This window comes from Anser brachyrhynchus, assembly GCF_964034855.1.
Source record: "Anser brachyrhynchus genome assembly, chromosome: 1".
Taxonomy (NCBI): Eukaryota; Metazoa; Chordata; class Aves; order Anseriformes; family Anatidae; genus Anser; species Anser brachyrhynchus.
This window is the reverse complement of record NC_137694.1, coordinates 60,216,730-60,240,875: the sequence shown is the minus strand read 5'-3', so window position 1 is coordinate 60,240,875 and position 24,146 is coordinate 60,216,730. Positions and strand designations below refer to the sequence as shown.

The window sequence follows — 24,146 nt, the reverse complement described above, 5'->3', positions numbered from 1 at the left end:
GTGCAGGCATATGTTCCCTTCTGCTGACTTGGCTGTGGCGTCGCTAACCACAGCCAGCAAAGAGGAGCGAGCAACTGGGAACAGTAACATCTCAAACTGCAGCAGAAAGATTGGCCAGACCTCTCCTGTCAGCACTTTGATTCCCTTAGTGTTCATTGAGGAATTAAAAGTTAGCTGAGGGTGGTGGCAAAAAATAGGTTTGCCAGCCTAGAAAATGTTAAAGCCAAAACTGAAAAGCAGAGGTGGATCTGAATGCAGTTATCTCTCTTGGAATTTATATGGGGATTAAATCATGCATCATCCTTGTAGCACGTAGGGAATTTTGTAATCACTGCTGGTATTTCACTGCAGGGTGCTCTGTGGGGTCAAGAATTAATTTCCCACCTTTTCTGGGGATTTGAGGCCTCAGATTTGCTGCCAGCCATAAAGGAGAGTTTGTTTGTGGCCAAACTAGACATTTCCTGGACTTCAGAAGTGAGTGAATGGTCTGGGACGGGTGAGGGCATACCACCACACCTCTGGAAGTCAAACTGGGGAAACATGCACCCAAAGAAATGCCATAAGATGTTACATGGCTCCTTTACTTCCAAGTCAGCAGGAAGAGGTACTACAGGGCTTTACAAAGCATACAACAAACGGCTGTGCAAAGCAGCGGCTGCAAAATGAAAATATAGGAAGTTTTATTACATGCAGCGTGGTGCCTCTTTCTCCCCCCACATCTCTACTTGTTACAGAAAGGAATCTCTTAATGAAAGTACACCCGATCCTGAGTAAAAGCCAATGTAGAAATGTTTTTTTTTTTTTTGCAAGGGGTTAAAGTGGCAACTTTACACAGCAACACCCCCTCACCACAGCAAACCTGCCAGCATTTGAAAGATATAAATAGGGACATTTAGGGAGAAAAGCACATTTAAGTTCCTTTGAAATGTGCTTGGCTAAAGGAATATTTTGAAGAAAGGGAGTGGAAAAACAAATGGAAAATATTTTCTTTGATAGGGAAAAAAAAAAAAAAAGCAGCAGCAGCAAACTGTCCTTCCCAAACAGGGATACTTGGCTGGTGTGTACTTTACGCAGCCCTGGGTCAGACCTTGCAAACAACTACTAAATTAGGTCCGGCTACTTTGATGTTAAAAGCATGGAAGTGTCAATAATTAAGCTGCATCAGATGTAGGAAATGACTGATGTGTCTCCATGCCCAGGATAGCAGAGTTCACTGTGCTGCCATTTGACTGACCCCTTTTCCTTTATGCAAGCAAAAGGAATTTTCTTCCAAGGAAAATCAGATGGTTTTGCACCTTTGCTTTGTTTTCTAAACTGCTAATCCCTGCAAGGTATAGAAGCAATTTGAAAGAGCAAATCAAAGCTCCCATAATTTAGCGTTATATTATTTGTTGATGTATGGTTTGATTTAGTGGCTACTTATTATATCAGGTTACCATATAATTATCTTAATTATTGACTCCAGAAGTAAGTAGAGGGATTATGAGAGAGACAGGAAGGACCAGTGGAGAGCACATGGCTCAGGGAATTGGGCACATCATGGTGTGATCTTGGCTCCAACACTCCTTCCCTCTGAGCCTGAGCTCTTTCCATGAGATGGGCAGGGACAGCAGGAACAGGGCTGAGGTGGTGACCCAGGTCAGAGAGATGCAGGAGAAAAAGGAGAGGGGAAGGGTCTGAAAGAGAGACGTAAAATTGGGCGGGGGGGGGGAGAATACACACCACAGCATGCATTTGCGTCAAAGCCTGGAGTGCCTACGCTGTCACGAAGAAAGGTAACTTTGCCATGAAAGCCTGAATATGGAGTCTGATCACAAGTCATTTCCAGCCTCTGCTACTGAGCTCCTGAGCGACCCTGGGCATGGCAGGTAGCCTCTGAACCACAGGTCCCTTTCTGCAAAACACAGCTGATAAAACTCGTCCTCCTGTCTCTGGTTTTATATAAATTATTGGGGCACAGCATTCCACCCTGGTTCTCATGACATTGCTGCCATTTTTGTGTTTTAGTCTCCTAGTCCTTTGTCTGATAACCATCGACCTAAGCCAAAGGTTTGAGTTAATAGGCATTGCTGCAGTACGAAAATAACACTGAACTGCTGTCAGTGTAGTCATACTTCCTGTATTGATAATATCTGACATATACTGACAAAATACTTCATATATTGACAAGCTGAGTTGCATACTTTTTCCTTTTATTTTTTTTTTTCCATATGAGAGGAGCAGACACACTGGTTCTGCTCAGCATGTGCAAATTATTTTCTCTGTTTTTGCTTTTCCTCTCCTGAGCCAAAAAAAAAGGGGGGGGGGGGGGGGGATAATAGAATGTATCTATTTCCTTCCTAGAAAAGATCAGTTAATGTGAAATGGTGCATGGTGGCTTAGTTCTGAATAAGTGGGATACCCTAATCCAGCAAGGTATCCTCGCTCTATTGTACGCCTTTTCTGCATACCATCTGGAGTTGTTCTCTGCTTAGTATTTGCAGTATGTACCATATGTTTTTGCATGAAAATTCAATAAAATATGCATTATACATGAAAAGTGCTGTAGTAAATAAAGGAAGGATGGAATCCAGTCCTCTTTGTGAACGGCAGGGGCCCCAAATCTTCATAAAAGGTTTAGTCTAGTCTGACGTCTGTGCTTTTCTCCAATTTACTCCGTGTCAGTCCTTAGGAGATGCTCTAATTTAAAACAAAACTCTGCTCTCCTGACGAGGTTATTAGATGTACTTTGGCTGCCCTCTGCTGAGAGCGCTGAATAATGACGGGAAAAATGTCCTTTTTCCGGGGAAGGCAACAGGGATGAATTATCCATGCATCTGTGTGCTGAGTTGTGTCATTGCTGCTGCTGGTCGCCCTCGGTTTGCTGTCTCCCATCGCCTGTTTGCTGCCTGTCCAAGGGCAAAGCCTTCTGAGCTACGCTGCTCTTTGCGTTTTGGTGCTCACTACTCTTTGTCATGGGTCGGGAAGTTTTGCAGTCTGATGAAAATGTGGGCTCCAGCATTGCACCCCAAGCAAAATGAAGCATTGTCTCACAAGGGATGGCCACAGGGAGGAACAGCCTTCACCACTGCAGTCTTGCTGGGGAGGATTTGAGCTGCCCTCACGCCCCGCTACCTGGCAGAGCAATTCGCCGCTGCATGCCGCTCCTTGTCGGCTGCCGGGCGTCCCAGTGCCATCTCGCACCCCTCCGCAGACCTCACGGCGCTCTAGCACTTTGCTTGAGTGCCTGGAAGGGGCAAAGGGTTGGCTCCAACATCGACAAGGAATAACCGATCTGCTGTTTCTTACGAAGAAAGTGCTCCCAGTCTGCCATGCTCCTGGCCTTGGGAAGGAACCAGGGTCCAGTGCGGATTTCAGTGCATGAATAAAACAATATCACTGCTGGAGCTATTAATGCTCCCTGCAATGCCCTATTTAAAATACTTTCTAGCAAGTTGATTTATTATTATATCTTCAGCTGGGCTGCACACCAAAGTGTTTTGATGATGAAAGGAATGTTATACACACATTTAATTACTGCCCACATTTTTGTATAATTTTATCATTTACTGTTTTAGATGAGACATCGAGTTCTTCTACAGGAAAAATGCCCAGTAAAAATAGATGATTTAAAAGCTAATCTGAGATGAGTTTGGCACTTAAATGTGAGAAAAATGTAATTGTTCCTTTCTTCCTGCCTTTTCAGATGGTCCCTGATTATCAAAATGTACAAGAACTCCCTTATCTGGACATGGTGATTGCAGAGACATTGCGCATGTATCCACCTGCATTCAGGTACTTTTTTTTCCCCTCCACATTCCACCGGGTATATCCCTAGCTAAATAAAATGGAAATCTGCTGTTGGAAGACCAGTGTGCCCTTGATCTCTGTGCCAACATCAATACTGCTTGTGCATTTGAAAGATATAAAGTGGCCTATTGCAGGAAAACTGGCTAATCCTAGTATTTCAAAAGTCACTTTTTTATGACAGATTGGCCAAGATTGCTTTCTCAACATTCTTCACATCCCCCAAGATTGGAAGATGGAGCCATTCTGCAGCAGGACTGGCCTGAGAAAGCCAGATGCTGCTGTTTTTTTCAGGGACAGGGAGCAAAGAACTACCCTGGCCTCTTGGTTGGTGGTTAAGTTACCCACTATTCATTAAGGCCCTGGTTTGGAAGGTTTGCACATTCAGAAAGCTGAACTCTGTCTGTTTGACTTGGGCCCATACTGTTTCGCACTAGTGCTGTGTTATAATAATATCGCTAAGCTAATGGCTACATCCATTAAATTTTGAAAGTTTTGTCCCAATCCACCCAAGACTAAGTTTATTAAGTTATATTGGTGAACTGAGAGGAAAGTGTGGAAGAAATTATAAACTGTATGATTGTCAAATTTCCAAGTTATCGCAAGTGTAAATGTTAAGAGTGGAACTTTGCAAAGCAGTTAGCTGGTTTTGCTGCTTCTCATGAAGCCAGGGGGAATTTCAGAGGACTGGAAATGAGCCAAAGCTGAGCTTACTGTGACAGCCTTTGAAAAACTTGACCCACAATTGCAAACACCTTAAAATAAAAGGGCTTAAAATCATGTTCTCTTTTATACATTCATAAAGATTGCAAGTCAAGTTTTTTTCTGTGGACATCGACAGGGTTGCTCAGGGAGTAAATGTCAAAGATACTTGCTTCAAGATGAGGTGTCTGGGTTTTACTATGTTATACGTGGTATACCAGTGGAAATTGTTTCACTAGTTAAAGCATCAGCGATCTTTGAGTTTCAGGTGAAACACAGGGAAACAATCAATGTCTGTCAGATGGGAAACAAAATGAGAATGGAGCAAAGTTGTTCCAAATGTCCACGGGCATTGGTGGTTTATTGGTCTGGCTTTTACTCTGAGGGATGTGCAATGGATAGGACAGCCCAGTACCTTGTAAAGTTGCTAATTGCCTATGACAAGGATAATGCTGTATTCTGAAGAAAATTCAGTAGCAGCCAAGCATTCTATAAAATGAGATTCTTTTAAAAAATTAATTTACTAGCCAGAGAATTTTCTTCCACAAAACTCATGTTTCCACTGTCACCAAATTCATGTAAGGATGAGAAGGATGGCTTGTCAATGTGTTCCTTAACATGTCAGGATTTTGTTCCAGGTTTGGAGTCTCTGCTATTTATTTGTCTACAAGAAAGAGAGAAACAGGGTGACAGTGAGGAAAGAATGTGTTTCTATAATAACACTCGACTGACAGCCCTGCAACTGAAATCTTCATTCAACTTTTTAGGCTCAGTGCAGGGAGCAGCAAAGGGAGCCCCTGTGCTCCCAGCTGGTGCTGGGGAATAGCTGCCAGCTGAGAGAGCCCACAGCTGCTTGCAGCTGGGCTGGGGTCTGCAGTGACCACCCAAGCTCCGAAAGAGCCATATCAGGATCTATCCCTGTACACATGCACACCCACACGGCATTTTTACAGGGTTTACAGACCCAAGCTTGGCTGCAGGCAGGCTGCTTGTCTCAGTCTTGTTGTCACGGTGAGGTCCCTAAGGACAGTCCCACTCCATCGTCTGCCACCGCAGGGTGGGAGGAAACTGGACAGTTATGTTGCTGACGTCTTGCCTATCCTTGATGAGTGCATGTGAGCTGCAGGTTTTCAATGGTTTGTGAATTTTCTGTATTTCTGTAGCAGCAGCAGAGCACCTAGCCCTAACATTAAAACCGTTCCTTGCTAAGTTTCAGGTGCAGTCCCAGACTGGGGGAGCCTCTCAAATAAAACTCGAAAACTGTATTTGATATAGCTTTTCCTGAAGGCAAAACAGTATACTCTTTCTGCCTGTTACTAGTGATGTCTGACGCATTTCATCTGCAATTTTCTGAAGAAATGGGTCTGAAGCTGACTTTAGCAGCAAAATTGCAGTTCAACAGTTAACATTTCTGAAAATAATAAGCAACCGGAAATTACTGTGAAAAGGACAAAAGTTAGCTAGCTGCATTGGGGATGTGTGTTTATAGGTAGTTGGAGCTGATAGTAATCTGCGAAGACACTAGCACCAGTAATGGTTGCTGTATTTATATACTGGGAAAGTTTTACTCCCTAAACTGCAAAGTCAGTCCAGCTGAAGAGACTGACTTTTATGGTTCCTTCCTGCTGTGTCTTCACATTTATTAATCATCTGGGATGTGTGACACTTACTGTTGCAGGTTCACTCGGGAAGCTGCTAAGGACTGTGTAGTGCTGGGACAGCATATTCCAGCCGGGGCTGTCATTGAAACCGCAGTTGGACATCTCCACCACAACCCCGAGTTCTGGCCAGAGCCAGAGAAGTTCATTCCTGAGAGGTATGTGCTGTAATGCTTTCCATTCTTAATCTGCAGGTCATGTTAGGACTGTTTGAGACCAAAGGCCTGCCTTAAATGCTCTTTCACATATCAGGGTGGGTGCAGTACTCCAGCCTGTCCAGTGGAGACACCAGGTACTGCTTCACAGCCACAGTCTCCCCAAATTCACCTGAACCAGTATCCCCCTCAAGAGGAGTGCAGTTTAATTTAGATCATAAAATATGTTCTTTCTACCAAATCAGACAACTGGTAATAGTGGTGCATCCTAGAGAGAGTGCAAAGTCTGGTAAACAGTTGAAACAGGACTCAGGTTTTTAGATGTTTCCCAATCAGCTGCTGCAAATAGTGTTACTTGTGGATGTAGAAGTTCTGTAGTAAGACAGTATATTTACTGGCATGCAGCTATACGGGAAACTCGTACAATGCCTGGCTGATTTAGAGCAGCCTTTTCACCTCAGATCTTGTTATGGCTTGGATATGCTGTGAGCGGGGAACCTGTCCCATCTCACACTGGGAATTTTCTCTCTGTCGTTAAGCTAGGATCCTGGTTTCTTAGCTCTGCTTAGCAAGACATACTTTCACACGGAACATTTATTATTTTCAGCTGCAGGGACCCCTGTCAAGTTGTGTTTGTGTTACCTTCCCCTACTCTACAGTTCCTGCGCTGAGCTTATGGGGAAGGCCCACAGAGCTTTAGCTGATGTGGTGCTATGTAAAAGCACAATTTTGTTTTGTAGACAGCTTTATTTTAAGCTGTTTTATGGACAGCTGTATTTTAAGATACCACTGTGTTGAAAAGTCTACTAAGAAAAAAGTTTACGCTCTGCAAAGGACTGAGTGTGATGCAAGGCAGACCAGGGCCATCCTCACCAGCAGGTCAACACGCGCGTAGGTGGGCTTGCCCAGTGGATTCTGTCTGGAGCAAATTTTGGTATATGCTGTACCAGGCACCTTAAGTCACGAAGAAGAGCAATGCCAGGGTTATAGAAGCTCAGAGCTTTTTTTGAGGAGGAATCTTAGCAATAGCTGGAAGTCTAGGTGTTTTTTGTTTGGTTGGTTGGTTTTTTGTTTGTTTTAAGCTAAGTTTATCTAGAAATGCTGTCTTAACTGTTTATTCAACACCTTAACAATGGTATGAAAGTGCATTATGGGTTAAAATGGTGGCTGCAGTCCCGTTGACTCATACAATGCTGTACATAATGAATCTGAGATGAATTCCCTTTGGAAATTTCCCTGAGGAATGAAGCATAATTACTAACACCCTCCCCAGCTTATATCAGTTGGTAATGTTAGTAAGAATTATAAAATAAGAGCTTAACAAATAATAAATTAGTTCTGCTATGGTCATTTTTTTTCCTAATATTTCTTTTTGAAATCTGCCTCAGGAATAATATAAGGCAGGCTTTAAATTTACCAGAATGATATATGAGGGTGAGCAAGGCAAGAATCACATTAACCCATTTGCATGGAAGTATCCATGGAGTAGTGTACAAATCTTATTTAGGGTGTCTAAGCATGGGGATAGGGTTAGCAGAAATATACATTGTTATTTTTTTTCCAGACCTCAAAATTGCCCGTATTGCTTCACATCTCTAAATACTGCAAGAGTTCTTTGGGCCTTAGCAGTCTAAAGTTCTTGCAAACAGTATGCAAGTGGGCAAAAGATTTTCAAGGACACCTATAGAACCTTTATCTGCATGCAGAACTGGACAAGTAGTTCTCTACTACCAGAACAGCTCCAAATACCCTGTGAGCTGGGAGGACTGTGTAGATTTCCAGGGTAATGCCACCTCTGTGAAGGTTTGCTCATGTTAAGGAACTTTTCTGACCAGTGACTTATCGTGGGCCAGGGTAGAGCCTCACCTTGTTGATTATTCGTTGACCCTAACAAGTTGCACTGACTCAAGAACACTCTGTCCAGTATACATCCATCTTTGTAGATGTTAGCTTACAGAGTTTACCTTTTTCCTTTCAACCACTGTTCGAATAGTAGTTTTGTTTCCTTCCTTGTGGGGAACAAAAAAAAAAAAAAAAGCCTAATTTCTAATGGATTGATATAGTATTTTAGAGCGACCTAGTTGATGCAAGACTGCATACAAAGTGTCACATTAATCATTCTCTCCAAATAGACTGAGGTACTTCAGCTCTAAAAACAGAAGGGTCTGCAATTTCAATGCTTCCCAGCTGGGAACCTGGTCTCTTTGGGCCAAGAGCAGAAAGAAGGGCTGCAATGAATCATAACAACTGTCTTCCATGACCTGTCCAATCCCATGAGATGATTTCATCACCCCTTGCAAGCTTCAAAGAGAAATCAGGAAGGCTAAAACCTATTCCTGTTGGTTTGCTTCTGCATTGCACAGCAGGGAAACACCATTGCTAATTCTGCATAGTTTGCATTCCAGTCTGTTGGCTTCCTCTTAGCTGTAATCTCTCCCTGAAACATGCACAGGTCTCCACATCTAGCATGTCATTCTTCTGAACATGGTCATTGAACGAAGGCATTTCATTAAAGACAGGTTGCAAGTAATACTAATGTCTGTCCTCTCCTGCAATCACCAGCTGAAAAAGGCTGATGCCTGTAAATCAGTTATCAGTTGATTTAAAAGCATCAGCCCATCAGTACATAATCTGTTAATAGTCCCATTGGTCTGTCCATTAAAAGCAATACAAGTAACCACTTCTGAGATGTGAATAAAATAACTTAGAATCAGGAGTAAAAAACATTTCTTGAACTGTTTTCTACCTCTTCACCTTCTAGGTTTACAGAGGAGGCCAAGAAGGAACAACATCCCTTTGCATACCTGCCCTTTGGGGCAGGGCCTCGTGGCTGTATTGGCATGAAGATGGGTTTACTGGAGACTAAAATGACTCTGCTAAGGATTTTGCAGAAGTTTCAATTTAAGATCTGCCCAGAGACTGAGGTTTGTACATGCAGAGGCTTAAAAGTCTTACTTGTCAACTTCAGTGAGTTGGCAGTGTGTCCTAGACATGACAACTGACTTGCCTTTATGGCTCTCTCTTCATTAGAGAAAACTGCTAGAACCAGTTCCATAATAAGGAGGGACAAGAGACCTGGACTGCATGTTTTAATCAAAATGTGTTTGCCCTTATTATTTTTGCAATAAAACAAAAGTTACACACCTCTGTCTTGGTGGAGAGCAGTGTAGCAACACTGCAGTCAAAATCCATTGATTTATATGGGGTGAGGATAGGTGTACATCTTTCCTAGGACCTTAGCACTTTAGTATACACCTATTACTATATATACTGCACCTGCCACTTACTCAGCAGCTCGAGAGTTTACAGAGTTAATTTCTTTCTGCTCAGATCTACAATATACCTGGGCAACTACTGCCTCAGCCTCTGGCTGTAAATTCTATTTAATATTATACTACCACAGCTGACTGTAAAACAAGCACTTTACAGCTTCTACAGTAATCCTGGTATGAATTGGTCCCCCAGCAAAAATGGCTGTCTGTATGTGGGGCTGTAACGTACACATAAACTAGTACATACAATCGTACATAAGATGTTCTTTTGCCTTTCAGATTCCATTGCAGCTGAAATCGAAAGCCACGCTTGGACCAAAAAATGGAGTCTACATTACACTAGAATCTCGCTAAAAGAAAATGTACATCCTGAAACCTCTTGGGATAGGACCCCTTGTTTAGTGACTCACTGGGTATAATTATTTTTCAAAACCCCAATGACAGGTAGGAGCCTAAGTCCCAGTGAAGGTCAGTAGGTGCTGTCTGACTGTCCTCCTATGGGAGAGATTCAAATCACTTTTTAAAACGAGGTCCGGGCTTCACAGTCACTTGGTGGTTTTCAAATTGCTGTGAACAGTGTATGTAAAGAAGCAAGCCACTCTCACTAGCTTTTCTACATTACACTTCCTTTCACTCATCTGTAAGAGGCTTTCTCAATGCTCAAATTCAGTGAACAGAGCAGGTGTTAAGTGTACACTAGATTTATGATAGGTTTTAATTACCATTCATTATCTGACACATTCTGCTGACGCACTTATAAATCCCTACTCCAGAAAAAGCCCAAGAGGCACCACAGTTATAGCAAAAGAGCTGAAATTCAATGCATTGGATTTTATCCTGAACTGTACTGAAAATCAAAGCTGAGTCTCCTGCACACCTAACCTCTCCTTATGTCTGTAAAGTGGAAGGAGCAGCACCTTCTTCATGCTTTTGATATGTTTTGAAATACACTTAAATTAACAATTTGCACTTGGCACGTTGCATCGACATGACTGAAAAGGAATGAAGAATTCCCCTGTTTGCCAGTTAAGTTCCACTAACTAAGACCAAAGAAATGAGATGGTAGCCATTTCGCTGGTTACTGAACTGATGTTGGAAAGGTGGAGGAAAATAAGAGATGAATTTAAAGGAAGCAGGAGGACTGGGGAAGATTTAAGGGTAATCAGAAGATGTTGGTATAATGTCTGCTTCACTGCTCTGAGGCCTTTCTTTTCCAAGCATTGCAGCTGACACCATTGACTAGCTCATTGACTCAGGGAAATTAACAGTGCTGCATGCACTAAAGCCAATGTCCAGGGAGTGGGGTCCAGGACGATCAGTCTCAGCAGCTCTCTTGACTTATGTGACTCTGGAGCAGGTCATGTCCCAAGTGCCTCACTCTACTCAGGTGGGATTACCAGTTGCTACAGCAACAGATCAGTTCAAGCTGTATGGCTGTGCACATCATTTTCACAGCCAGAGCAGCAGTATGCTTCCTGTCTTCACATTCCCTCCGTGCTCTTTCCTACTCCTCTACAAAGCCATTCAATCACCACGTAACTCGTAGGGCAACATACAGCAGTGACTGATTGACTTGAAAACTTCAGGGGGCTGTAAAGCAAGAAAACAAAACCATTATAGGAGATTATCTCAATTAGAGGGTCTTTTTTTTTTTTTTTTTAGGTGTTGGTTGGTTTTTAGTTTTTATAAACAGAAAAAAAAAAATCTTCTGGAATTGTAAGGACAAGGAAGCACCTTTTAGTTCCTTACAAGTGTTGACCTTCTGCCTGTTGATATACTCTGCTAGAGGTTTCCTTAAGTACAACATGTCTCTAGGTGGGATGCACAGAGAAGTGCCATGGCAGCAGTGGGAAGAGACTGACTGCTCAGCTTCTCTGCAAGGATTGCTGGAAGGAGCCATCTGTTCGCTGATCCCTAGCTGTAGTTTCTCTCCAGCAAGCACCTTTTGCTGCCTTCTTCCCACATGCTGCCTTAACGCTGATCGAATTACTGTATCTTGCTCCTGGAAGACGTTGTCTTTTTCTTTCATGGGATTTTTTTTTTCATCAGAACTGTAGAGGTAGCAGTGAAGTACTAACGTGACATTCATGGATTTGTCCCATGGATTTCCAAGGAGCGTCCCTGTCATGCTAAACAGAAGTGCCCCGTTACAGACAGTGATTATATGGATTAGTTATGGAGTGCCTGCTAGTAGTAAAGCAACAGGGTGTATATATTCTGATTTCTACATGTTATTCATCACTTTTTCCTCTTGAAAATGGTGTGCTTACAGCTGATTTTCTCGCCAGCTTATGTATACAAATAGCAAAAAGTTGGATGATCCTTGCCTAAAACTTCCTACCTACCTGATTGAGCAGAAAGCTCATGCCAAAGTCTAAATAACTCAGCCATTAAAGGCTTGTCTCCTCATTTTTTTTTTATTTTTTTTTGCTGTCTTTCTTCCATATGTAAATTATCAGGTCTTTGTGTGCTTCATTTTGGAATGATTACTGCAACATACATGAAACCGGTGTGTGCTTTTGTATGGGCTGTTCTTATCTGAACAGCACTTATCTTGCCTTCTTATCTGAATCCTGTTTGTACTCTCAGTATTTATCTGAGACAGTGCCACTTGTGTAGAGTAGCTGAACAACTCATGTTTCTGGGGCTGAACAGAATGCTATCATCTTGATTGCCATGTTAACTCCACTGGAAAAACAAACAAAAAACAGTTCTGCCATGGCCACAACTGTGCATCACATTTTACAGGCTCAGAAATTGCACTGCGAGTCTTTCCCAGCTACTTCTAAGTTGAATTCAGACAGTACTCATGCAAATAAACTCACTTGAGTGTGAGCTAAAGTCATTATTTTCCAGCTCCCTTGCAAAATTTTTGGTTACCTTCTCAAAAAGGGAACAAGACCAAACTGTAGAGGCTAAACTGTAAAGGAAGTAGTATCTGTTTTCACCTGTCAACCTGTAGTGGTATAGAACAGAGGAAATATTTTTTTTTGCATCTGTAAGTCAAGGCAGATTTCTGAAAGTACGTCATCCCTTCTTCTACACGCAGGCCTAGTGAGCCAGCTAGAGAAGTAAGACAGAGAACAGGATGCCAGCTTTCCAGTAACACAGCAAGAGCCCCAAACCATTTCTTCCTCTTAAACAACAGCTGCTGATACAGCCACCAGACACTGCACAGTCTTCCATTTCACCAGGATACTTAATGATGCTGGGCCTCTCCCAGGCTGCGTGGGCTCAGCAACATGCCTAAGGAAAGAGTTGTGTTGAGGGAACAGCCCTGCTCTAGTCCCCTGGAAGCGTTGGCAAAAAGTGAGACAGGAGACTGACAGCAGTGCTCCAAAAAGGAACTGGTAACAGAGTAGTAATCACAGGGTGTTTGGGCCCCGATATACCGTGTTCCCAATGTGATCCTGAGCAGATTTGGCTCTAGAAGTCCATAACAATAATATATATATTTTTTTTTCTTTTTTTTTTTTTAAAGGTACATTTATAGTTGCAACATCAAAACATAACTTTGTATCCTAAAGTTAGGGAGAGTTAGCATTTCTGGTGCAAAAATGCTTCTTAGAAAGCTAAGTACAGCAGTTCATTCTGGGGAGGAATAAGGAAAGTGGTTTAAAATAATTTCTCGCCTCAGAAACAGTAAGTGTGTTGTCTTGCATTGCTGAGCTGTGGGTATGTTTAAAATTGGGCATGTCTGTTTTACAAATGGGTCTTAGTCTCTGACATGATATGAAGCAAAGGCTGCTTGGTAATGGAAAGCTTCTATTAAAAACATCTTCTGGGACTTTGCAATCATTACTGAAATCTGTTGGTATAAAATAGTATTTTTAATGAGACTGCTGAGATGATAGAAAACCTTTACAGTTTTGTACTTCAGTATCCTTGGAAAAACAGTCGGGTATTACAAATTATTATGCTGGATTGATTGCAAATGTGAGTGCTCTATTCTAACTTGGCATTAAAACGCTGCATTTCTTCTGTATGTGACACTTTCTTAAATGACCAACTTCTCATTTCCTTTTGTTAAATGATGTTTCCATCTTAGACACAGCTTCACCTAGTATCAGATCCTTCTGCAATTACAATAGTAAATATGCCAAAAGAATCTCAGACTGACTTATGAGCTCTTTATTTCATTGCTTGGTTCACACTGGCCCTGCTCTGATGTCTGATCGGTCCCTAAGAAGTTTGCTCCCTGCACTGCTGGGTGCTGTGGCTGTGTCCAAGGCAGGATGCAGGTTTCCCTCCATTGCTAGGATTTTTGCAAGGAGAAGTGAGTCTGTGGCCAGACCTGAAATGGGATGTGCCAGGGAGCTATTTAGGAGCGAGTTTGACATGGTCTGTGAAGTCTGTCTCCTGGTAAAATGGGTGAGTACCAATAACCCTGGGTACGAAACAGCAAAATGAGTAAGTACGAATCACCCTGGCAGTATAAGTCATCCCTCCTAGATTTTGTGTTTGAAAAAGCATACCTAGTGAAGCAGCATTTGCACAACTCTCACTTGCCCTTCAGCTCAGAGGCAGCTCTGAGCAATGGTTTCTAAGAGGTGAATGTGGGTGCAAGTCCTCCCTCTCCAAGCCACGCAGCACTGAACACACTATCCCAGCTGGTGTCAGCCACCGAAGTTCCTTTTACCCACCACCCCTGCTGCAGGTATCACGACTGGCTGGTGCGCTGCCACTCCTTTGCTACCGCCACTGATAGACAGGACTTTGACTACCACAGTTTATAAAATCTAGGCAGAATGTCCTGACACACCTGATTACAGGTCAGCCTCATAAGCAGTGTGGTGGGTTGACCTTGGCTGGCCATCAGACCTGTGCCCAGGCTGGTGCAGGGGCAAGCCATAAGCTACCGTGCCCCGCACTGCACTACTGGCATGCACAGGAAAGCTGTTTGGCTTCTGCAGGCTTGCCATCTGTCTTAGCAGAATGGACCTGTTACTAGGAGAAGGAAACAACCTCCACAGCTGATCTTTCTCCTCATGTGGCATGGGAGTGAGTGAGGGGGAGAGAGAGTGAAAGACTATTACACTGTTCATGCTGTTTCTTTTGTCTTAAGTAGTAAAGAGAGATCCTTATCACTCAGAAAAGAGGCTCAATATCATTTTTTGCTTAAAGTTTAGCTTTAATGCAAACGACTTTTAACTCGGTTCATTTCTAAATTCAATCCTGACAGCTGTAGAGGGATTCCACTACTTAACAGCAACATCTTTAAGAAGTTTCCGAGAACTCATAAAGGTCACCAAACACAGTGCTCTTAGACAGAGGAGAGGGGAATACAAGAAATTTAGTGGTTTGAATGCCTCTTTATTTGTCATACACAAGAAATTTACCACTGCAGTTTCAAAAGTGGAAAAAATGGTGATTTTTCTCTTTTGGGTGTTACTGGAGAAATAAGAGATGACGAAGTAACACACCCAGCCATTTTCTTCAAGTTTGTTACTTTACTTATGCACACATTTACACACATGCATGCACACGCACAGACACCCACCTCCCCTTTTATTTCCCCCCCAGGAATAAAGGTTTTAAAAATATTAATAATTTTATCCAAATTAGCCATCAAAATTGTTATTAAAAATATCTCAACTTTTTGCATGAAAAATATTTGTTTCCGTTTTCTGGCAAAAGTGTAATGACTTTTCACTTGGTTCAAGTATTCAACAACGACTTTAGCTATTTCAGAAGAAAGGCATATGCCATCAGTATTCTCATTTGCCATAAACATACTGATGAACATGTCTTTGTTTTGGCAGAAAATCTTTTCTGCACAGTAGCTCAAGCTTTCATACATCATACAGCTGTGTAGATTTAGAACTTAGTAGCATGGTATAGTGGTGGACTTTAGTACTAGGTTAAAGGTTGGACTAGATCATCTTTTCCAACCTGAATGATTCTATGATTCTATATTGTCTTCAATTAATTATTATTTGCTGACATTAGACTCATCATGTATGTTCTATTACAAATCTTTCAAGAGAAAGAACATACTCAACTTGCTTTTCCACATACTTACTGGATTTTACTGGGTTTAAACATGAAAAGGGGTATTTTCATTCAGGTATCATGCTGCTAAGTTTTACAGTTCATATAAAAAGGAGTTCTGCATAACCTTGTTCCGGCTAATCACGGCTCAGCTCCTGGTATACAGCACTGAAGTAATAAAAAGTTGCCTGACAGACACCTGTCAACCAGCATTCAGAAGAATTAAAAAGTGCTTCTAGAATACAGGTAGAGAGAAGCTTTTTTTTGGTCACAGAATCACAGAAGTTTTGTCACAGGTTGGAAGGGACACCTGGAGTCCAACCCCCCCGCTCAAGCAGGATCACGTCCAGGCAGGTTTTGAACATGTCCAGAGAAAGAAAGAGACTCCACAACCTCTCTGGGCAGCCTGTTCCAGTGTTCTTCACCCTCACAGTAAAGAATTTCTTCCTCATGTTTAGATGGAACTTCCTGTGTTTCAGTTTGTGCCCGTTGCTTCTCATACTATTGCTGAGCACCACTGAAAAGAGTGCAGCCCTAATGTCTTGACGCCCTTCCTTCAGATATTTATTATATACATTGGTAAGATCCCTTCTCAGCCTTCTCTTCTCCAGGCTAAACAGGCCCATCTCTCTTAGCCTTTCCTCATAAGAGGAAGGTGATGAGGCTCCCTCATCATCTTCGTAGCCTTTTTGTCGTAGACAAAACCTATCTTAAAGATTTATGGTAAACTATAGCTGGCAAGTACTCTTTTAGGAGCATTAAAGCAGTGGTAAATGCAGGATGTAAGTATCTATGCATCAGCAACTTTAACCTTAAGAAAGACCTGACAGTTCAAGATTTTTGATTGGCATATGCCAACTGTACAACACTAATAACATACAACATCTTTTGCTGAGAACAATTAACTTATTCAACTTAATCTTGAGATTTTAGAAGTTTCAGCTCATTGGCTGAAGACTACCCACAGTCAACTACTTTTTTTTCCAGCAAGGAAGTCCTGACACCTTGATTACATAGGTAACCAGCGTGTCTCCTGCAACTAAAGGGGCAGTACCCCTAATGAGAGCAGGAGATGGTTATTCCCTGTCTTTCACAGCAGTTATAAAAGAACCATGAATATACTTCAAAGAAACACTTTATTGCTAATCAAGCAGTACAAGCACTGCATTTCACTCCTAAGCATGATAGTCTTAAAAGAGAAGTTGCCTTCTCTTTTCTTCACCCCACACCTGCCAGCACTCTCTCATTTGTAGGCACAGCAAAAGGCATGAAAACTTTGTGTTCTCACAAACCTAAACAAAGAGGTTAGTTACTTGATAAAAGTCAGCTGCTTAAGTATCACAGCTCAAAGCAACCCTTGTTCTGGTTCATGTCTTTGCTACTTGTTTTAAATGAGGAAATTAACAAGTGAAAATAAGTCTCTGTTCCTGTTCAACAAAGGAAATTTTAATTTTCAAGGCTTTGTTGGTTATGTAGGGACAAAAAAAACAGTGCTGCTAAGAATTTATGCAAAGAGTTAACTACAAGAGGCAGGCTGTACAGTCTCATTTGCAAACACTAATGTCTACTGTTGCAGGAGACGATTAAAAAAGCAGGTTTTATCAAATTTTGAGTTAAAAAGGTAGAAGGCGACAACCTCTGAACTATGAACATTGGTAAAGATCTATCCTGAAACAATTGTAACAAAATGTTATTTAAACTTGGCAGTCATAGCCAATCTTCATGTTACAACCATCAGTGGCTCCATCTAGTAAATGCATAGAAGCCTCAGAATGCTAGGCATACAGGAAAAGCTGACACCTGCTAAAAACAGGAGATGGACTGAGGATTTTAATTCTAAAACATCCTTTGCGTCTTTTTACCCCTTGTTTTCTATTGCACAGGAAGGATAGAGAGAATAAACATCTAACTGCTCACCTGCCCAAGTACATAACTTACAAAAATCGCTTTTTTCAGTTATGCCAACACTAGAAAAGTGTTCGTAAGAGCTAAACATAACAGTGATTTGTTTTGCTGCTACCACAATCTTGCACTTATCTGGTCAACATATTCTATGAGATACTCTGGATAAATCTGCTGCTTCTCAAAGATGACAAAGATAGAAGGGTTTGAAAAGTTATTCACACAACTGTCATAGAAGTTCTGGTCGTCCTTCAAGGGAGGACGAACATAAGAAGAATTACCAAGAGTGAACTCTCCCACCAGCACCCGTGCCAGAAACATGGTCTTGGAGGATGAGTCTTCCCTGCAGTAGTTGTCAGAATAAGATGCATCCCTTGCAAAATAGCTTCCTGCAAAAAGACACCAAGACAGTTGGTAAGACACCAGAATTGCAGGCAAAGATATGATACAATGTAAAAGCACGCTCATGACCATGGAGCAGTTCAGAAATGACCCTTCTAAAGCCTTCACTTGTCCTGTATGTCCTTCTTAGTGAAAATAACCACTATGTATTACCTACGCTTTTATTTTCCATAACATACATGTTAAAAAGCCACAAAAGTAGCTTTTTAACATGTTTTAAATATGGTCATATTCCTCTAAGGCTTACCTCCCCACCCCCAACCTTCCACCTTCCCCACTCTCATCCAACTTCCTCTCTTGATAGAGGCTACTAAAAGTCATTAAAACTACTTCAGATAGTTTCTAAGTATTCAGCTGCATGGGTGGATAGTCAGCATGTCTCGTGACTGTTCCACCTGATAAGTTGATCTTTTCCTGTATAAAGGACAGTGGGTAGGAATATAATTTTCTAACAAGGCAAAAAGCTTGTAACCAGGATGGCATTTATGCTTCTGGCAAAAAACAATTAATGCCACGTTGCATTTGCAGGAGCTGGGAGAAACTGCAACAGAAGTAGGCCTGGACTAAGCTTGTTTGTTTTTGTTCAAGGACAGAATGGAGCACAGAGGCCAAGGCCTTTCTTTATGCCTTAGCTCCAAATGATCATTGCCAAAGTCACACATATTGTTCACAACAAGCCCCAGAATGGCTAAGTGCCCCCTTTCTAGCTTTACACCTCTGTAGCAGCTACGGGGATTTTTTTTTAGCAAGCCTAAGGTTAATGAAAGAGCTGAAAAACAACCTCTGCCATAGACTGTCCCATGAAGGCCACAGATCCTCCAGTCAAAGTTTTGTTGACAGATGGCATCAATGTGTTTTTTGCTGGTCCCATGAAATAAAAAACGCTCATCTGTCTTTCCACCATTGCTCTTCTGCATTTGTTCCTTCTGCCTGCAATGAGAAGCAGTATCATTGTAGTTCTACAGTGACTAGACAGGTTCCAGCTGTACCAGCGCTCAGAGACAAATTCTGAAAATGCCTAAGTTTTGGGCCGACACAGTACAGTGTTTTCTCGCCAGGTACAAATATGCTTTCATTGTACACAAATGCTTCCAGATATTTAATAAGTAAAAATGTTTTGTTCCATTCACTGCTTGGGAGGGGGGGAGATTACCATTACTTGCTAAACACAGGAGTTCATGTTAAGGCTTTCCCTCAATGAGTGTTGCACTGAGTTGTAAAAGCTTTCAGTTCTGACCAGCTCCAAAATAGTGTTAGCTCCAGATGTGACTGACTTCCAGCTTCAAGGCTTCAGTGGAAAGCAGCTGGCCTAGACACAGGCCTGGCCAACATCAGAACTATTTGCTCAGAAGAAAGGTTTCCTCCCACTGAGCTCATCTGATTATTCTGAGCTCTACGTCTTGAGTTCTGGTTTTCCTGGTACATCTTTATCTGTATAACACAGATAAAGTGTAGGTATTTTGTAGGTATTCTATATTATTTTGTAGGTATTGTTTATTTTGTAGGTATTTTTTGTAGGTATTATTTATTTTGTAGGTATTTTATATTATGTATGTAACACAGATAAAGTGTAGGTATTTATCTGTGTAGGTATTGCAGTGGGGGAGTGGAAACAGATTGTGAAACGCAGCTGCATTTCAGGAATGCTTGTCTATCTTTAGCATACAACTAACTGCAGAGACAACAAACTTCATACACACATACCAGAGCAGTACTTTACACGTACCATTGATACAGTTCCCAGAGAGATGGGTTCTGAACTCTACGAATCCTTTTAATAATTGTTTTTGGCATTGTGCGTTGAAAGTCCGCCTTGACTTTCTTGTATTCATCAGAAGAACTGTCAAGATCAATCAGCTGTAGGGGAAGAGATTAAAAAGCTGCTCTCATCTTTTACTAAATCATAACAAAGCCACCCTACCTAGTGCACTACTCAGACCTTTAAAGTCTTTTCTGTGAAATAGAGATACGAACGGCAAAAATACTCTTGGATAAAAGGCAGATTAGAGATCCCTACTCTCTAAAAGTGCACTCAGCTAGGGAACGTGAACTACTAAGGGTTAAGACACCCAGGTTGCTTGCCCACAGGACATTGAAGGAGCTGCATACTTTTGTGAAACCAACCCCTTTTGCTCTCTGTGCCAGATACCTGTGCATGCACTTATCGAACAGGACCTAGATACGTAGAAGAAATGAGTACATAAAAACAAAGAATGAAGAATTTATGTTGCAGCAAATCAACGAATACCTCTACACCCATGATCCTTAAATCTTTATAGTTTATCTCTCTACAGCCAGTGAACACAATCTCCACTGCTTGTCAAGTTTTGAAATAAATTGAAAAGGCTTTATCTGATCAACCATTTTAGGGAAGAGTAGGGACACGCTGCCAAAAATCAGTTCCTGAAATAACAATCCTGAAATCAAGCAAAGTTTTCTACTTGTATGTTTCCCTGAAAAACATCAAAAACAGGGAAGGCTAACGCTGACATTCTTTATTGACAACTTGTTGAGGACATGCACCTTACATTTTTCAGGTTAGCCATTTTAATGATTCATATCAGAACACTTCTGTAGGCATAATTACTACAGTTGACAGAGATGGTGGTGGAGACAGGCAAAAAGTCAACAAAGGTAAGTCATGCAGCTATTAACTGGTTGTGTTACAGAGGTAAAAAAAAGTTCACTTCACTGGAGTTATGCTAACATCCTCGTGCCAACCTGATTTCAGCAATGCTCCATAGATGTGCAGCTGTCTACTTACATAAACCTCAGGGACTGGCTACCCTTAAGTTTAGAGGCACAGTTCATCTCTGATGTTTCAGGACATGCTGGACTGCATTTTAAAATGCTTTTTTTTTGGGCATCAGTAACAGTCTTGCTAATACGTTAATTTGCCTTCAGGCCAGTTTGCCAAGGACTGGGATTAATATGTAGCAGTGAAAATCAATGCTGCCATAGTTACACTGTCACTATTTGCTAGATTAAACTTGGTTCCAGTTTCACCTCTAGGCTCGCCCAGTGTGTTATCAGGCTCAAACTCACCGATACCTCTGCATTATGTTACATATGAAACAGTCATCTACAAGGGCACTGTGACATAACAAACCTGCATACACGAACAAGATGCAGAGATGAAACAAAAACTTCCAAACCTTGAATCCCAGGTCAGGCAGGGCGGATTTGTCCCAGTGAGCTGGAATACCCTTAAATTCTTCTGTACGCTTAAAGCCCCTGTACATTGCAAGACATTACAAATAGGCAATTAAAACACAACAAATACTTACATTTTATATGCATATGATACTACATATTTTTGCCAAGTTTAGGGAAAATACAGGCAACTTAACATATTCAGAAACATTTCAAAATTGTCTTTTCAGTTCAGCAGATGAAAATATTTTTCCAAATCATTATGTCAAGACTTATGGCATGAAGGAAGATGCCAAATGAGCAAAGAATTTAGATATACACTGAACTAAAGATGAAACTAGTTCTCGTAGTGGCAAAGAGTTGAATGTACACATAAAAGCCTTGATAAACTGGAGTAGGTACACAAAAATGCATCCACTATCGTATCAGTATGCCAGAAACAGGACAGATACAGCCCTCCCCTGCTACTTCCATCCCCATTTCATTTAGTATGTTTAGCTGTTCTTTCATGTGTTGTTTAAAGAAACCACTGTGTGCTGCAAGAGAATGCATTAAAAAAAAAAAAGCTGTTTGTTACATAGAATTACATAAAACTTCTTTTGCAGAATCCCACCTTTTGCCTCCAACTGTGCTGACTACTGTGTACCTCTCAGATCATCTGGTTGTTCTTACAATAATTGTTTCTAAACTCATACCTAGCTTCGAAAACAGATCTCAGATGTCAGAAAAGGCTAGTGTGCATAAACTTTATTGCTTCCATGTGTATCAGCTGCTTTAATACAACAGCTCCCTGTAATAAGCAGATCCTCACAACATTGCTACATGTTGAATTATCTCCTACTTTCTGTGGCCATGCCCAAAATTCCTTCACCCCCACGGCTTCTGAGTTGCTTTAAAACTGTTGGCCAGGCTGGAACATTGACCTGGCTACACACCGATGTAGGAAAGGTATGTCCCTCCTCCAACTGCCTTCGCAGCTGCTCCTTCACCTTAACACCCTTCAAGATACTACATTCACAATGCACTACTTATTATCCATCACCCCAGAATGAGCAGTTGCATGTAGTTTACCTTGCTCTTGCCTTTTCTACCTCTGCCTGACACACAAATTTAGGTCTTCTGCAAACTTCTCTCTCTGTTGTATAGCGAAGGTTTTTCTGAATCATGGCTGGGAAAAAAAAAAAAAAAGGGAAGAAAAAAAAAGTTGTGGTTTAACCTGGCATGCAATTAAAGCACCACACTGCCATTCACGCACTCCCTTGCAGTGGGATGAGGGACAGAATGGAAAAAAAGGTGAAAGTGCAAGAACTCATGAGCTGAGATGAGGACAGTTTAATTGAAAAGGGAAGAAAACAATAATATTAATAATTAAAACAAACAGGTGATGCACAACACAATTGCTCACCATTCACCAAACAATGCCCAGCCAGTCCTCAAGTAATGGCAACCCCCCCCCAGCCAGCTCCCCTCCATTTTATTGTTCAGCATGATGCCATGTGGTATGAGATATCTCTCTGGTCAGTTTGGGTCAGCTGCTCTGGCTGTGTCCCCTCCCAGCCTCTTGTGTGCACCCAGCTTACTTGCTGGCGGTGCAGCATGAGAAGCCCGAAGTCCCTGACTCAGTATAAGCACTGCTCAGTAACAACTGAAACACGTGGTATCAACATTATTCTCATCCTAAATCCAAAACACAGCACCATACCAGCTACTCTGAAGAAAATTAACTCTGTCGCAACCTGTCCTGAAACCTGGACACAACAATCAGCACAGTGTTTCAGAAAGCCTTTGCAATGCAGCAAAATTTGACAAGGTGTTTTGCCAAAAATGCTGAAAAAAAAGGAACCAAGCTTTTCTTCTTGTCACACACAGGGAAGCCAGAGGAGGATGTGGAACCCACAGTCTATCTGTATAGCTCAAAGAGAATTCAAGTTTCCATGAAGGATTCCAGTTTCAGTTTTGCTTTATAAGCTTTACAAGGAGTGATAGACACTGGATGAATATTTTCCCTTCATTGTTCCTTCATCCGCTCTTAACCAAAAATGTATTTGGTCACGACAGTGAGTTGTGTTGATCTTAGCTACGTTTTTCTTGACACATCGGTGTTTGTTTCACATTTATTCACAATTACAGCAGTCTGAGGCAATATGAGTTGGGGAAATTATGAGGAAATATGAGTTGGATCAGCAAGAGGTGCATGTCTTGAATGGAGAGGAGGGATGGATCTCTCACAGGCCTGGAGCCAAGACTGTGAAATTAGGCCCTAAAATTCATGAGGGTGTGCCAGCTGTTGGAGAAAATCATGTATTTATTTTTGAGTAATTAGAATATGTTGAGAATGTGTGGCCAGTCTTTTCCTCACTAGGCCAAAGGCTTCAAACTTACTTGCCTTACTCAGTTGAAAATCTCCTATCTTAATGGTCTCAAGTAGTGCCAGGGGAGGTTTAGATTGGACATTAAGAAGAATTTCCTCATGAGGGGGTGGTGAAGCATTGGAACAGGCTGCCTAAAGAAGTGGTGGAGTCCACATCGCCTCAGGCATTTAAGAAATGTGTGGATGTGGCACTAACGGACATGGTTTAGTCATATCAGTTGATGGTTGGACTTGATGATCTTGAAGGTCTTTTCCAACCTTGACGATTCTGTAATTCTATGAAAAGGATCATTGTAAAATAACTATCTACTTTTGCTCCATGGATTGTATCCCCTCCTTCTCAATTTGCAATCAAGATATTGTCTTCCTACATGTATTTGTAGATTTCCATCCCTATAAATGAAAGCTAACAGGTAACATAGGCCATTCATTTTTACTGGCCACCACCAGCACCAGCCACCTCTGGGCACTACCATGCACAGAAAGCAAACTTTGGAAGAAGTCTCCATTGCATTTATTTGCCTAGATTACTGAAAAAGACAAAACCTTAGGAAAGGGATTAATTTACTATGCAATTTCCTCTTCTAAGCCAACAAGTTTCCCCGCCCTGTAGAGAAGATTCTAGTACTGCTTTCAAGTGAATTGCAAACAACATATGCCCTTTCTGCTTGTTTTCTTGATGCAGAATGAGATAGTAATGGGGAGCTGGATCAAAGGCAACTACAGCAACACGACAGTCCAGGCAGGTTGATTG

General features: G+C 41.6%; 2 protein-coding genes across 13 annotated transcripts in view; one reads left to right on the top strand and one right to left on the bottom strand.

The window, feature by feature from the left end:
* TBXAS1 (thromboxane A synthase 1) overlaps window positions 1–13,683 on the top strand; it is a 266,052-nt gene extending 252,369 nt beyond the window's left edge. For all 12 annotated transcript variants that reach the window (XM_080558646.1, XM_080558644.1, XM_080558643.1 and 9 more), the window contains 4 exons: window positions 3,686–3,774; window positions 6,167–6,304; window positions 9,063–9,225; window positions 9,853–13,683. In XM_080558646.1, the coding sequence (XP_080414772.1) occupies window positions 3,686–3,774; window positions 6,167–6,304; window positions 9,063–9,225; window positions 9,853–9,927 (465 nt within the window). In that variant the 3' untranslated portion in view covers window positions 9,928–13,683. The remainder of the gene's footprint in view (window positions 1–3,685; window positions 3,775–6,166; window positions 6,305–9,062; window positions 9,226–9,852) is intronic.
* Window positions 13,684–14,865: 1,182 nt separating this feature from the next.
* Window positions 14,866–24,146, bottom strand: part of LOC308187699 (protein mono-ADP-ribosyltransferase PARP12-like) — a 16,650-nt gene continuing 7,369 nt past the window's right edge. Inside the window, exons 8-12 of the mRNA XM_080575901.1 lie at window positions 22,093–22,217; window positions 21,024–21,102; window positions 19,595–19,725; window positions 18,650–18,798; window positions 14,866–17,855 (exon numbers count right to left, since the gene is read on the bottom strand). Coding sequence (XP_080432027.1) covers window positions 17,581–17,855; window positions 18,650–18,798; window positions 19,595–19,725; window positions 21,024–21,102; window positions 22,093–22,217 — 759 coding nt within the window. The 3' untranslated portion in view covers window positions 14,866–17,580. The remainder of the gene's footprint in view (window positions 17,856–18,649; window positions 18,799–19,594; window positions 19,726–21,023; window positions 21,103–22,092; window positions 22,218–24,146) is intronic.